Source organism: Entelurus aequoreus, linkage group LG09 (genome assembly GCF_033978785.1).
Source record: "Entelurus aequoreus isolate RoL-2023_Sb linkage group LG09, RoL_Eaeq_v1.1, whole genome shotgun sequence".
Classification (NCBI taxonomy): Eukaryota; Metazoa; Chordata; class Actinopteri; order Syngnathiformes; family Syngnathidae; genus Entelurus; species Entelurus aequoreus.
This window is the reverse complement of record NC_084739.1, coordinates 973,250-987,107: the sequence shown is the minus strand read 5'-3', so window position 1 is coordinate 987,107 and position 13,858 is coordinate 973,250. Positions and strand designations below refer to the sequence as shown.

Sequence of the window (13,858 nt, the reverse complement as noted above, 5' to 3'; positions counted from 1 at the left end):
ACTGCAAAAACTGATAATCGAAGTGTAGTAGAATTTCTGACCTTTGAGCTATATTTCGTGTCTATCAAGAATGTCTACTTGTTTCATTTCTCTTCTATTCTATACCATTGAAGGACCAGATGTAGGACAAAGTTAAATATGGAGTCGCTCTGACCATTCTACAAAATGTTTTGATTGTCTAAGCATGACTAAGGGATTCAAGGAAGTTGCAAAACAAACATGTCGAAAACAACAGGACTTTGGGGCATGGGGGAAACAGATAAAATGGCCAAGTGACGAGGGCTGAAAAAGATGGCTTGATTCTCGTGTCCTCCGGAGGACGTTTGTTTGTCTGCATGGGCAGCTCAATCCGACTTTGCACTTTTGACTATGGGTAAATAAACTTTTTGTACTAAACTCACTTTTGTTGCTGTTTAAGCTTCGGACAATCCACTACATAAGTAAGATGAAATATCTCAAATAAGGGTGATATTTGCTTATTTTCTGTCTGATAAGATCATTCTTCTCACTAAGCAGATTTTATATTAGAGTGTTTTACTTGTTTTAAGGGTTTTGGTCCTAAATGATCTCAGTAAGATATCACAGCTTGTTGCTGAGATTTGATTACCTATATTGAGTAAAACATGCTTGAAACTGGAATATGAAGTGTTGCAAAGCTCTGTCGTCAACACTCACAAGTAGAAAACTACTTTTTTAAAGTAATCATTTCTTATTTCAAGCATGAACAAAAAAAAATCATGACTTTGACACAATTGTGTCTCATAATTAAAACAGATGACAGCCAAATGGACTTTGCTGTTTTATTTTCAATGAAACAATAGAAAATACGTACTCATATAGTAGTACAGTTGGCACAGTGAGATATATATATATATATATATATATATATATATATATATATATATATATATATATATATATATATATATATATATATATATATATATATATATATATATATATATATATATATATATATATATATATACATATATATATACACACACACACATACAGTACAGGCCAAAAATGTGTACACACCTTCTCATTTCAATGCGTTTTCTTTATTTTCATGACTATTTACATTGTAGATTGTCACTGATGGCATCTGTGAAGTGAAAACCCTTTCAGGTGACTACCTCTTGAAGCTCATGGAGAGAATGCCAAGAGTGTGCAAAAGAGTAATCAGAGCAAAGGGTGGCTATTTTGAAGAAACTAGAATATAAAACATGTTTTCAGTTATTTCACCTTCTTTTTGTTAAGTACATAACTCCACATGTGTTCATTCATACTTTTGATGCCTTCAGTGACAATCTACAATGTAAATAGTCATGAAAATAAAGAAAACGCATTGAATGAGAAGGTGTGTCCTAACTTTTGGCCTGTACTGTATATATATATATATATATATATATATATATATATATATATATATATATATATATATATATATATATATATATATATATATATATATATATATATATATATATATATATATATATATATACATATATATATATATATATATATATATATATATATATATATATATATATATATATATATATATATATATATATATATATATATACATACATATATATATATATATATATATATATATATATATATATATATATATATATATATATATATATATATATATATATATATATATATATATATATATACCGTATTTTTCGGAGTATAAGTCTCTCCGGAGTATAAGTCGCACCGGTCGAAAATGCATAATAAAGACGGAAAAAAACATATATAAGTCACATTTTTTGGGAAAATGTATTTAAAAAAACCCAACACCAAGAATAGACATTTGAAAGGCAATTTAAAATAAATAAAGAATAGTGAACAACAGGCTGAATAAGTGTACTTTATATGAGGCATACATAACCAACTGGTATGTTAACGTAACATATTATGGTAAGAGTCATTCAAATAACTATAACATATAGAACATGCTATACGTTTACCAAACAATCTGTCACTCCTAATCGCTAACTCCCATGAAATCTTATACGTCTAGTCTCTTACGTGAAGTGAAGTGAAGTGAATTACATTTATATAGCGCTTTTTCTCAAGTGACTCAAAGCGCTTTACATAGTGAAACCCAATATCTAAGTTACATTCAAACCAGTGTGGGTGGCACTGGGAGCAGGTGGGTAAAGTGTCTTGCCCAAGGACACAACGGCAGTGACTAGGATGGCGGAAGCGGGGATCGAACCTGCAACCCTCAAGTTGCTGGCACGGCCGCTCTACCAACCGAGCTATACCGCCCCTACGTGAATGAGATCAATAATATTATTTGATATTTTACGCTAATGTGTTAATAATTTCACACATAAGTCGCTCCTGAGTATAAGTCGCACCCCCGGCCAAACTATGAAAAAAACTGTGACTTATAGACCGAAAAATACGGTATATATACACTACCGTTCAAAAGTTTGGGGTCACATTAAAATGTCCTTATTTTTGAAGGAAAAGCACTGTACTTTTCAATGAAGATAACTTTAAACTAGTCTTAACTTGAAAGAAATACACTCTATACATTGCTAATGTGGTAAATGACTATTCTAGCTGCAAATGTCTGCTTTTTGGTGCAATATCTACATACGTGTATAGAGGCCCATTTCCAGCAACTATCACTCCAGTGTTCTAATGGTACAATGTGTTTGCTCATTGGCTCAGAAGGCTAACTGATGATTAGAAAACCCTTGTGCAATCATGTTCACACATCTGAAAACACTTTAGCTCGTTACAGAAGCTACAAAACTGACCTTCCTTTGAGCAGATTGAGTTTCTGGAGCATCACATTTGTGGGGTCAATTAAACACTCAAAATGGCCAGAAAAAGAGAACTTTTATCTGAAACTCGACAGTCTATTCTTGTTCTTAGAAATGAAGGCTATTCCACTAAATTGTTTGGGTGACACCAAACTTTTGAACGGTAGTGTATATATATATATATATATATATATATATATATATATATATATATATATATATATATATATATATATATATATATATATATATATATATATATATATATATGTATGTGTGGGAAAAAATCACAAGACTATTTCATCTCTACAGGCCTGTTTCATGAGGGGTTTTCCGTCTTGTGATTTTTTCCCACATACATATTACGCTCTACCACGGTATCGAGCACTATTTTTTGGATAATCTAATTAAGACATATACATATATATATATATATATATATATATATATATATATATATATATATATATATATATATATATATATATATATATATATATATATATATATATATATATATATATATATATATATATATATATATATATATATATATATATATATATATATATTAAAAAAAATATATATATATATATATATATATATATATATATATATATATATATATATATATATATATATATATATATATATATATATATATATGTTAGGGCTGTGAATCTTTAGGTGTCCCACGATTCGATTCAATATCGATTATTGGGGTCACGATTCGATTCAAAATCGATTTTTTTTTCAATTCAACACGATTCTCGATTCAAAAACGATTTTTTTCCCCAATTCAAAAGGATTGTCTATTCATGGAATACATAGATTTCAGCAGGATCTACCCCAGTCTGCTGACATGTAAGCAGAGTAGTAGATTTTTGTAAAAAGCTTTTATAATTGTAAAGGACAATGTTTTATTAACTGATTGCAATAATGTAAATTTGTTTTAACTATTAAATGAACCAAAAATATGACTTATTTTATCTTTGAGAAAATATTGGACACAGTGTGTTGTCAAGCTTATGAGATGCGATGCAAGTGTAAGCCACTATTGTTCTTTTTTTTTTATAAATGTCTAATGATAATGTCAATGAGGGATTTTTAATCACTGCCATGTTGAAATTGTAACTAATATTGATACTGTTGTTGATAATATTCATTTTTGTTTCACTACTTTTGGTTTGTTCTGTGTCGTGTTTGTGTCTCCTCTCAATTGCTCCGTTTGTTGCAGTTCTGAGTGTTGCTGGGTCGGCTTTGGTTTTGGAATTGGATTGCATTGTTATGGTGTTGCTGTGTATTGTTTTGTTGGATTGATTCATTTAAAAAAAAAAAAAAACGTTTTTTTTTTTTTTTTTTTTTTTTTTTTTTAAATCAACAAATAAAAAATCGATTTTTTAAAAATGAGAATCGATTTTGAATCGCACAACGTGAGAATCCCGATTCAAATTTGAATACATTTTTCCCCACACCCCTAATATATATATATATATATATATATATATATATATATATATATATATATATATATATATATATATATATATATATATATATATATATATATATATATATATATATATATGGCAGCACGGCGGAAAAGGGGTTAGTGCATGTGCCTCACAATACGAAGGTCCTGAGTAGTCCTGAGTTCAATCCCGGGCTCGGGATCTTTCTGTGTGGAGTTTGCATGTTCTCCCCGTGACTGCGTGGGTTCCCTCCGGGTGCTCTGACTTCCTCCCACCTCCAAAGACATGCACCTGGGGATAGGCCCCTCCCACCTCCAAAGACAAGCACCTGGGGATAGGCCCCTCCCACCTCCAAAGACATGCACCTGGGGATAGGCCCCTCCCACCTCCAAAGACAAGCACCTGGGGATAGGCCTCTCTTACCTCCAAAGACATGCACCTGGGGATAGGCCCCTCCCACCTCCAAAGACATGCACCTGGGGATAGGTTGATTGGCAACACTAAATGGTCCCTAGTGTGTGAATGTTGTCTGTCTATCTGTGTTGGCCTTCCGCCTGAATGCAGCTGAGACAGGCTCCAGCGACCCCAAAAGGGACAAGCGGTAGAAAATGGATGGATGTTTCATAAACACTTACGCTGAGCGTCAGGATGACGGTTCCCACGGGGCTGTTCTCGGGCACGCTCACCGCGTACGTCCGCTGAGAGAAGACGGGGCTGTTGTCGTCGATATCCGTCACCTCCACCTCGAGGGTCAAGGTGGCGCGCCGGGGGTCCACCGCCCCGTCCGAGGCTTCCACCACCAGCTGGTAGCGGCTCCTTAGCTCCCGGTCCAGCGGGACCCGGGTGTAGATGCTGCCGTTGGCGCTGATTACGAACAAGTCAGGATGATTCACGATGCGGTAGTGAACTTGGCCATTAGCCCCCGCATCTGGATCCGTGGCCTGCGGCGATAAAACACAAGAGGGGTTTTTGCTATTAGAAAGATGAATTATTACCCTTGTGCGCCCGCTGCATGGATGCATGTGGAAATGATCGCAGGCGTAACGGGAAGTATCTCGCCTCCCGATTAAATCATCTGCTATCTGGAACCCGCAGCCTTTTGTTTCCCAACACCGGGGCTTCAAATGGATGACTGTGCTCGTTTACACGGAGCGTGAAACACGACCTGAACCGTCGGATGATTGTCAGCTGGTGATGCAATGTCAGCTAGCCTACGGCGGCGCTGAGAGAGACGAGCAGGAAAAGAGTCAGGATTAAAACGTGTACCCCACCACCCTCCTGCCCCCAAAGAAGTGAACAAATTGCGAGCGGTATCTTTTAATAAACTCATTCAAATCGTCTTGTAATCAGACAATATTTTCTATATATTTAGATGGAATCTTTACCCGACACTGTGCACTTAAGATGTGACTTTAAGGTTCTACTACTTAGGTATAAAATACTACACGGTGTAGCTCCATCCTATCTTGCTGATTGTATTGTACCATATGTCCCGGCAAGAAATCTGCGTTCAAAGAACTCCGGCTTATTAGTGATTCCCAGAGCCCAAAAAAAGTCTGTGGGCTATAGAGTGTTTTCTGTACTATGGAATGCCCTCCCGGTAACAGTTAGAAATGCTACCTCAGTAGAAGCATTTAAGTCCCATCTTAAAACTCATTTGTATACTCTAGCCTTTAAATAGACCCCCCTTTTTTAGACCAGTTGATCTGCCGTTTCTATTATTTTCTCCTCAGCCCCCCTCCACAAAGTGGCCATGGATGAAGTGCTAGCTGTCCAGAGTCGGGACCCGGGGTGGACCGCTCGCCTGTGCATCGGTTGGGGACATCTCTGCGCTGCTGACCCGTCTCCGCTCGAGATGGTCTCCTGCTGGCCCCACTATGGACTGGACTCTCACTATTATGTTAGATCCACTATGGACTGGACTTTCACAATATTATGTCAGACCCACTCGACGTCCATTGCATCCGGTCTCCCCTAGAGGGGGGGGGGGGTCACCCACATCTGCAGTCCTCTCCAAGGTTTCTCTTAGTCGTTCACATCGACGTCCCATTGGGGTTGTGAGTTTTTCCTTGCCCTTGTGTGGGCTCTGTACCGAGGATATCGTTGTGGCTTGTGCAGCCCTTTGAGACACTTGTGATTAAGGGCTATATAAATAAACATTGATTGATTGATTGACATGTTTGGACTGTCGTCTGCAGTCTTCTTCAGAAGGGTCACCTGACCACTGTGACGTGTCGCCTATCAGCTGTTCTTATTGGCGTGGCCAACCAGGCAGACCTGTCAAGTCTACCTGGTTGGCTTGATGGTTAACCCTTGTGCAACGTTCATATTGTTGTTACTCAGCCCAGCGTTTGTGGGTCTGATGGACCCGTTGCATTTTGTGGCTTTTAATGCCTCACAATCAAACACTGTTATGTTAAAATACTGAACAGATGTTTACCTTATCCCAATAAACATATGTCAAATGTGCGAGAAAATGAGAGCAGACAGTGTTGACAAACAACGTTGCAACCTTGTGTGGAAACCGCAGGTGCAGAAACACAAAAGAAGAATCCCTGTGGGATGCAGAAACTGGTAGAGAAATTTTCCGTGCAACGTTCATATTGTTGTTACTCAGCCAGCGTTTGTGGGTCCGATGGACCCGTTGCATTTTGTGGCTTTTAATGCCTCACAATCAAACACTTTTATGTTAAAATACTGAACAGATGTTTACCTTATCCCAATAAACATCTGTTCAGTATTTTAACATAAAAGCGTTTGATTGTTACACCAAGCAAAGGCTTGGAAAATTCCATTGTGTACGATGGGAGGAGACGGGATGAGGGTTATCTATTGTCATCGAAGACCTGCCCAGGCTGAAGCCAGGACCAACCCAAGCCCGAGACATCTTTTTCTTTTGGGTTAATGTGACCGAAAACAATGACTGTTTACATACTCCCCATCCCTTTAGAAACAGATGGGTGACACTGTAAGAGGTTCCAGGTCGACACATTTCTCCTCGATTGAGCAAATTGAATTCTGCCTCTTGTCTTGTTTAATAGATGTCATCAGTGTTTGAACCTGACACCCATTGCCCCCCTGCTTGGCACTCAGCATCAAGGGTTGGAATTGGGGGTTAAATCACCAAAATGCGCTGCCCACTGCTCCCCTCACCTCCCAGGGGGTGAACATGGGGATGGGTCAAATGCCCAGTAGCTACGAGTCATAGTGCCGAGGAGAAGCCAAAGTTTGAAAACCCTCTTCCGTGGTTTACAAGTCTCCCGTTTTGGGAGATATACGCACTGACTCATAACTAGTAAAGAGTCCCAAATAAACCTCATTTTCCCTCCTGACCCTGGAGAAACGTTCCAAAACAGACTATCAGTATTTACATAGAACAACAATGGCAGAAAGCGATAAGTATTCACGGGCGATTGAATGAGCGGCACATTTCAAAACTGAAGGCGTTTGCCTTAAGGCTGACAGCATCTGTTGTGTGTTTGATCTGATCCAGAACACGATCCATTAGAGCCAGGGTTTGTATTCTAACGCTCTTGCATATTCACACCAGACTTCAGGCTCAAGCCGACGAGCGCTCGCTTCGTTTGAGGCTCACCCTGGTGAATAATCGTGCACGGGTTCAAAAGGGCAACACCCATCGGTTATACAAACTCGGCTTTTCATCACGACGGAACAAAAGTGGACCTTGACGCCGCAACATGCCATTCTTCAAGTCAGGACGAATTTTACATCGGGGAAAAAATCATTAATGAATGCTCATCATTTCCTGAGATGTGTATGTTCACTAGAGGTCGTTTCTAAATCAGAATACATATGAAAATAAATAAATTAACCACAAAGACAGAAGTCTTTGTGGTTAATATATTAAAGTTAAAGGCCTACTGACATTTTTATTTAAACGGGGATAGCAGATCCATTCTATGTGTCATACTTGATCATTTCGCGATATTGCCATATTTTTGCTGAAAGGATTTAGTAGAGAACATTGATGATAAAGTTCGCAACTTTTGCTCGCTGATAAAAAAAAAGAGCCTTGCCTGTACCGGAAGTAGCGTGACGTCACACCAGCAGCGAGAGTGATTCGGACCGAGAAAGCGACGATTACCCCATTAATTTGAGCCGGGATGAAAGATTTGTGGATGAGGTACGTGAGAGTGAAGGACTAGAGAGCAGTGCAGGACGTATCTTTTTTCGCTCTGACCGTAACTTAGGTACAAGCTGGCTCATTGGATTCCACACTTTCTCCTTTTTTTATTGTAGATCACGGATTTGTATTTTAAACCACCTGGGATACTATATCCTCTTGAAAATGAGAGTCGAGAACGCAAAATGGACATTCACAGTGCCTTTTATCTCCACGACAATACATCGGCGAAGCACTTTAGCTACGGAGCTAACGTGATAGCATCGGGCTTAACTGCAGATATAAACTAAATAAATAAACCCCTGACTGGAAGGATAGACAGAAAATGAACAATACTATTAAACCATGGACATGTAACTACACGGTTAATGCTTTCCAGGCTGGCGAAGGTTAACAATGCTGTTGCTAACGACGCCATTGAAGCTAACTTAGCTACGGGACCTCGACAGAGCTATGCTAAAAACATTAGCTATCCACCTACGCCAGCCAGCCCTCATCTGCTCATCAACACCCGTGCTCACTTGCGTTCCAGCGATCGACGGAGCAACGAAGGACTTCACCCGATCATCGATGCGGTCGGCGGCTAGCGTCGGATAGCGCGTCTGCTATCCAAGTCAAAGTCCTCCTGGTTGTGTTGCTGCAGCCAGCCGCTAATACACCAATCCCACCTACAGCTTTCTTCTTTGCAGTCTCCATTGTTCATTAAACAAATTGCAAAAGATTCACCAACACAGATGTCAATGTGGGCCCCAATGTGTTCACAATGTGGCCCCATTGTGTTCCCAATGTGGCCCCAATGTGTTCCCAATGTGGGCCCAATGTGTTACCAATGTGTTCCCAATGTGGCCCCAATGTGTTCCCAATGTGGCCCCAATGTGTTCCCAATGTGGGCCCAATGTGTTACCAATGTGTTCCAAATGTGGCCCCAATGTATTCCCAATGTGGCCCCATTGTGTACCCAATATGGCCCCAATGTGTTCCCAATGTGGGCCCAATGTGGCCCCAATGTGTTCCCAATGGGGCCCCAATGTGTTCTCAATGTGGCCCCAATGTGTTCTCAATGTGGCCCCAATGTGTTCCCAATGTGGGCCCAATGTGTTCCCAATGTGGGCCCAATGTGTTACCAATGTGTTCCCAATGTGGCCCCAATGTGTTCCCAATGTGGGCCCAATGTGTTCCCAATGTGTTCCCAATGTGGCCCCAATGTGTTCCCAATGTGTTCCCAATGTGGCCCCAATGTGTTCCCAATGTGGGCCCAATGTGTTCCCAATGTGGCCCCAATGTGTTCCCAATGTGGCCCCAATGTGTTCCCAATGTGGGCCCAATGTGTTACCAATGTGTTCCCAATGTGGCCCCAATGTATTCCCAATGTGGCCCCATTGTGTACCCAATGTGGCCCCAATGTGTTCCCAATGTGGGCCCAATGTGTTCCCAATGTGTTCCCAATGTGGCCCCAATGTGTTCTCAATGTGGCCCCAATGTGTTCTCAATGTGGCCCCAATGTGGGCCCAATGTGTTCCCAATGTGGCCCCAATGTGTTCCCAATGTGGGCCCAATGCGTTACCAATGTGTTCCCAATGTGGCCCCAATGTGTTCCCAATGTGGCCCCAATGTGTTCCCAATGTGGCCCCAATGTGTACCCAATGTGGGCCCAATGTGTTACCAATGTGTTCCCAATGTGGCCCCAATGTGTTCTCAATGTGGCCCCAATGTGTTCCCAATGTGTTCCCAATGTGGCCCCAATGTGTTCTCAATGTGGCCCCAATGTGTTCCCAATGTGGCCCCAATGTGTTCCCAATGTGGGCCCAATGTGTTACCAATGTGTTCCCAATGTGGCCCCAATGTGTTCCCAATGTGGCCCCATTTTGTACCCAATGTGGCCCCAATGTGTTCCCAATGTGGGCCCAATGTGGCCCCAATGTGTTCCCAATGTGGCCCCAATGTGTTCTCAATGTGGCCCCAATGTGTTCCCAATGTGGGCGCAATGCGTTACCAATGTGTTTCCAATGTGGCCCCAATGTGTTCTCAATGTGGCCCCAATGTGTTCCCAATGTGGGCCCAATGTGTTACCAATGTGTTACCAATGTGTTCCCAATGTGGCCCCAATGTGTTCCCAATGTAGGCCCAATGTGTTACCAATGTGTTCCCAATGTGGCCCCAATGTGTTCCCAATGTGTTCCCAATGTGGCCTCAATGTGTTCCAAATGAGGCCCCTAATTTGGATCCAATGTGGCCTCAATGTGTTCCCAATTTTGCCCCAATGTGGCCCCAATGTGTTCTCAATGTGGCCCCAATGTGCCCCCAATGTGTTCTCAATGTGGCCCCCATTTGGCCCCAATGTGGCCCCAATGTGTTCCCAATGTGTTCCAAATGAGGCCCCAATGTGGCCCCAAATGTGGCCCCAATGTGTTCCCAATGTGGCCCCAATGTGTTCCCAATGTGGGCCCAATGTGTTACCAATGTGTTCCCAATGTGGGCCCAATGTGTTACCAAAGTGTTCCCAATGTGGCCCCAATGTGTTCCCAATGTGTTCCCAATGTGGCCTCAATGTGTTCCAAATGAGGCCCCTAATTTGGATCCAATGTGGCCTCAATGTGTTCCCAATTTTGCCCCAATGTGGCCCCAATGTGTTCTCAATGTGGCCCCAATGTGCCCCCAATGTGTTCTCAATGTGGCCCCCATTTGGCCCCAATGTGGCCCCAATGTGTTCCTAATGTGTTCCAAATGAGGCCCCAATGTGGCCCCAAATGTGGCCCCAATGTGTTCCCAATGTGGCCCCAATGTGTTCCCAATGTGGGCCCAATGTGTTACCAATGTGTTCCCAATGTGGCCCCAATGTGTTCCCAATGTGTTCCCAATGTGGCCTCAATGTGTTCCAAATGAGGCCACTAATTTGGATCCAATGTGGCCTCAATGTGTTCCCAATTTTGCCCCAATGTGGCCCCAATGTGTTCTCAATGTGGCCCCAATGTGTTCTCAACGTGGCCCCAATGTGCCCCCAATATGTTCTCAATGTGGCCCCAATGTGTTCTCAGTGTGGCCCCCATTTGGCCCCAATGTGGCCCCAATGTGTTCCCAATGTGTTCCAAATGAGGCCCCAATGTGGCCCCAAATGTGGCCCCAATGTGTTCCCAATGTGGCCCCAATGTGTTCCCAATGTGTTCCAAATGAGGCCCCAATGTGGCCCCAAATGTGGCCCCAATGTGGCCCCAATGTGTTCCCAATGTGTTCCAAATGAGGCCCCAATGTGGCCCCAAATGTGGCCCCAATGTGTTCCCAATGTGGCCCCAATGTGTTACCAATGTGCTCCCAATGTGTTCTCAATGTGTACTTTTGACCTTACTAATCGGTTTGTATTAATACTGGTATCATGTTCGTATATGTTGTATCAGTTGACTCTTGTCCCTACAATTCAGCCCCGTTTTTTATTTTTATTTTTTATTTTTTTTATTTGTACATCTTTCTATCCCCTCCTATTGCCACAAATGGGCATCAATATTATGTGTCTGGACTTTATGTGGCTGGACAGGATAAGAACAAAATAAAACATTAAAAAAAGAAGTTGGAAAAACAACATATTTAGGGTGCAGCGTCTTCACCAAATACAGCTGGAGCTCACATTGTGTCGCACGGGGGAATTCTGCCCTCAATGTGGACTCGCAGGCAGTTGATGTTGCTTTGCCGAGGACAAAGCTACGAACGATGGGAGACCGGGCTTTCGGCTCCGCCGCTCCCAGTCTGTGGAACGCTCTCCCTGACCACCTGAGGGCACCACAGACCGAGGATGCTCATAGAAAAAGGCTTAAAAACCCTTCTTTTAAAAAAATATTTTTTTAGATATATGCATACTAGTTATAGCTATTTGGCTGTTCTAGTTTTTATTTTCATTTATTTCTTTATTATCTTTTTATATATTTTTTTATTATTTTTTTTTTAATACACTGTAGCACTTTGAGATTGTTTACTCAATATAAAGTGCTTTTTACAAATAAAATATATTATAATGTCTTTAGGACTGAACTATTGGTCTAGACTGGGAGGATAAACACACCTACTCGGTTAATCAGAGGAAACAAAATATTAAAAAAAATAAAAATCATCTGACAGCACTCATCTAAATATATATATATATATATATATATATATATATATATATATATATATATATATATATATATATATATATATATATATATATATATATATATATATAATCTCACTATTTCTTTATGTGTTTGCTTCTGATATAGCATGTGCTAAACACTCTACAGCAGAGGTCACCAACGCGGTGCCCGCGGGCACCAGGTAGCCCGTAAGGACCAGATGAGTTGTTCTAAAAATAGCTCAAATAGCAGCACTTACCAGTGAGCTGCCTCTATTTTTTAAATTGTATTTATCGACTAGCAAGCTGGTCTCGCTTTGCCCGACATTTTTCATTCTAAGAGAGACAAAACTCGAATAGAATTTGAAAATCCAAGAAAATGTTTTAAAGACTTGGTCTTCACTTGTTTAAATAAATTCATTATTTTTTTTACTTTGCTTCTTATAACTTTCAGAAAGACAATTTTAGAGAAAAAATACAACCTTAAAAATGATTTTAGGATTTTTAAACACATATACCTTTTTACCTTTTAAATTCCTTCCTCTTCTTTCCTGACAATTTAAATCAATGTTCAACTATTTTTTTTTTTATTGTAAAGAATAATAAATACATTTTAATTTAATTCTTCATTTTAGCTTCTGTTTTTTCGACGAAGAATATTTGTGAAATATTTCTTCAAAATTATTATGATTAAAATTCAAAAAAATTATTCTGGCAAATCTAGAAAATCTGTTGAATCAAATTTAAATCTGATTTCAAAGTCTTTTGAATTTCTTTTTGTTCTGGAAAATCGAGAAGAAATAATGATTTGTCTTTGTTAGAAATATAGCTTGGTCCAATTTGTTATATATTCTAACAAAGTGTAGATTGGATTTTAACCTATTTAAAATATGTCATCAAAATTCTAAAATTAGTCTTAATCAGGAAAAATTACTAATGATGTTCCATAAATTATTTTTTAAATTTTTTTCAAGAAGATTCGAATTAGCTAGTTTTTCTCTTCTTTTTTTCGGTTGAATTTTGAATTTTAAAGAGTCGAAATTGAAGATAAACTATGTTTCAAAATGTAATTGTCATTTTTTTCGTGTTTTGTCCTCTTTTAAACCGTTCAATTAAGAGTAATTATCATTAATTATTAATAATAACACAGAGTTAAAGGTAAATTGAGCAAATTGGCTATTTCTGGCAATTTATTCAAGTGTGTATCAAACTGGTAGCCCTTCGCATTAATCAGTAATCAAGAAGTAGCTCTCGGTTTCAAAAAGGTTGGTGACCCCTGGTGTATAGCCACTTTATGACCTGTGGCCGCAGGTCATGTCTTATTCTGAGTTTGTTCATG

At 39.7% G+C, this 13,858-nt stretch overlaps 1 protein-coding gene across 1 annotated transcript in view; it reads right to left on the bottom strand.

Moving 5' to 3' along the window:
- Window positions 1-13,858, bottom strand: part of LOC133657824 (protocadherin-15-like) — a 69,805-nt gene that overhangs the window by 776 nt on the left and 55,171 nt on the right. Inside the window, exon 4 of the mRNA XM_062059605.1 lies at window positions 4,909-5,214. Within this exon, the coding sequence (XP_061915589.1) occupies window positions 4,909-5,214 (306 nt within the window). The remainder of the gene's footprint in view (window positions 1-4,908; window positions 5,215-13,858) is intronic.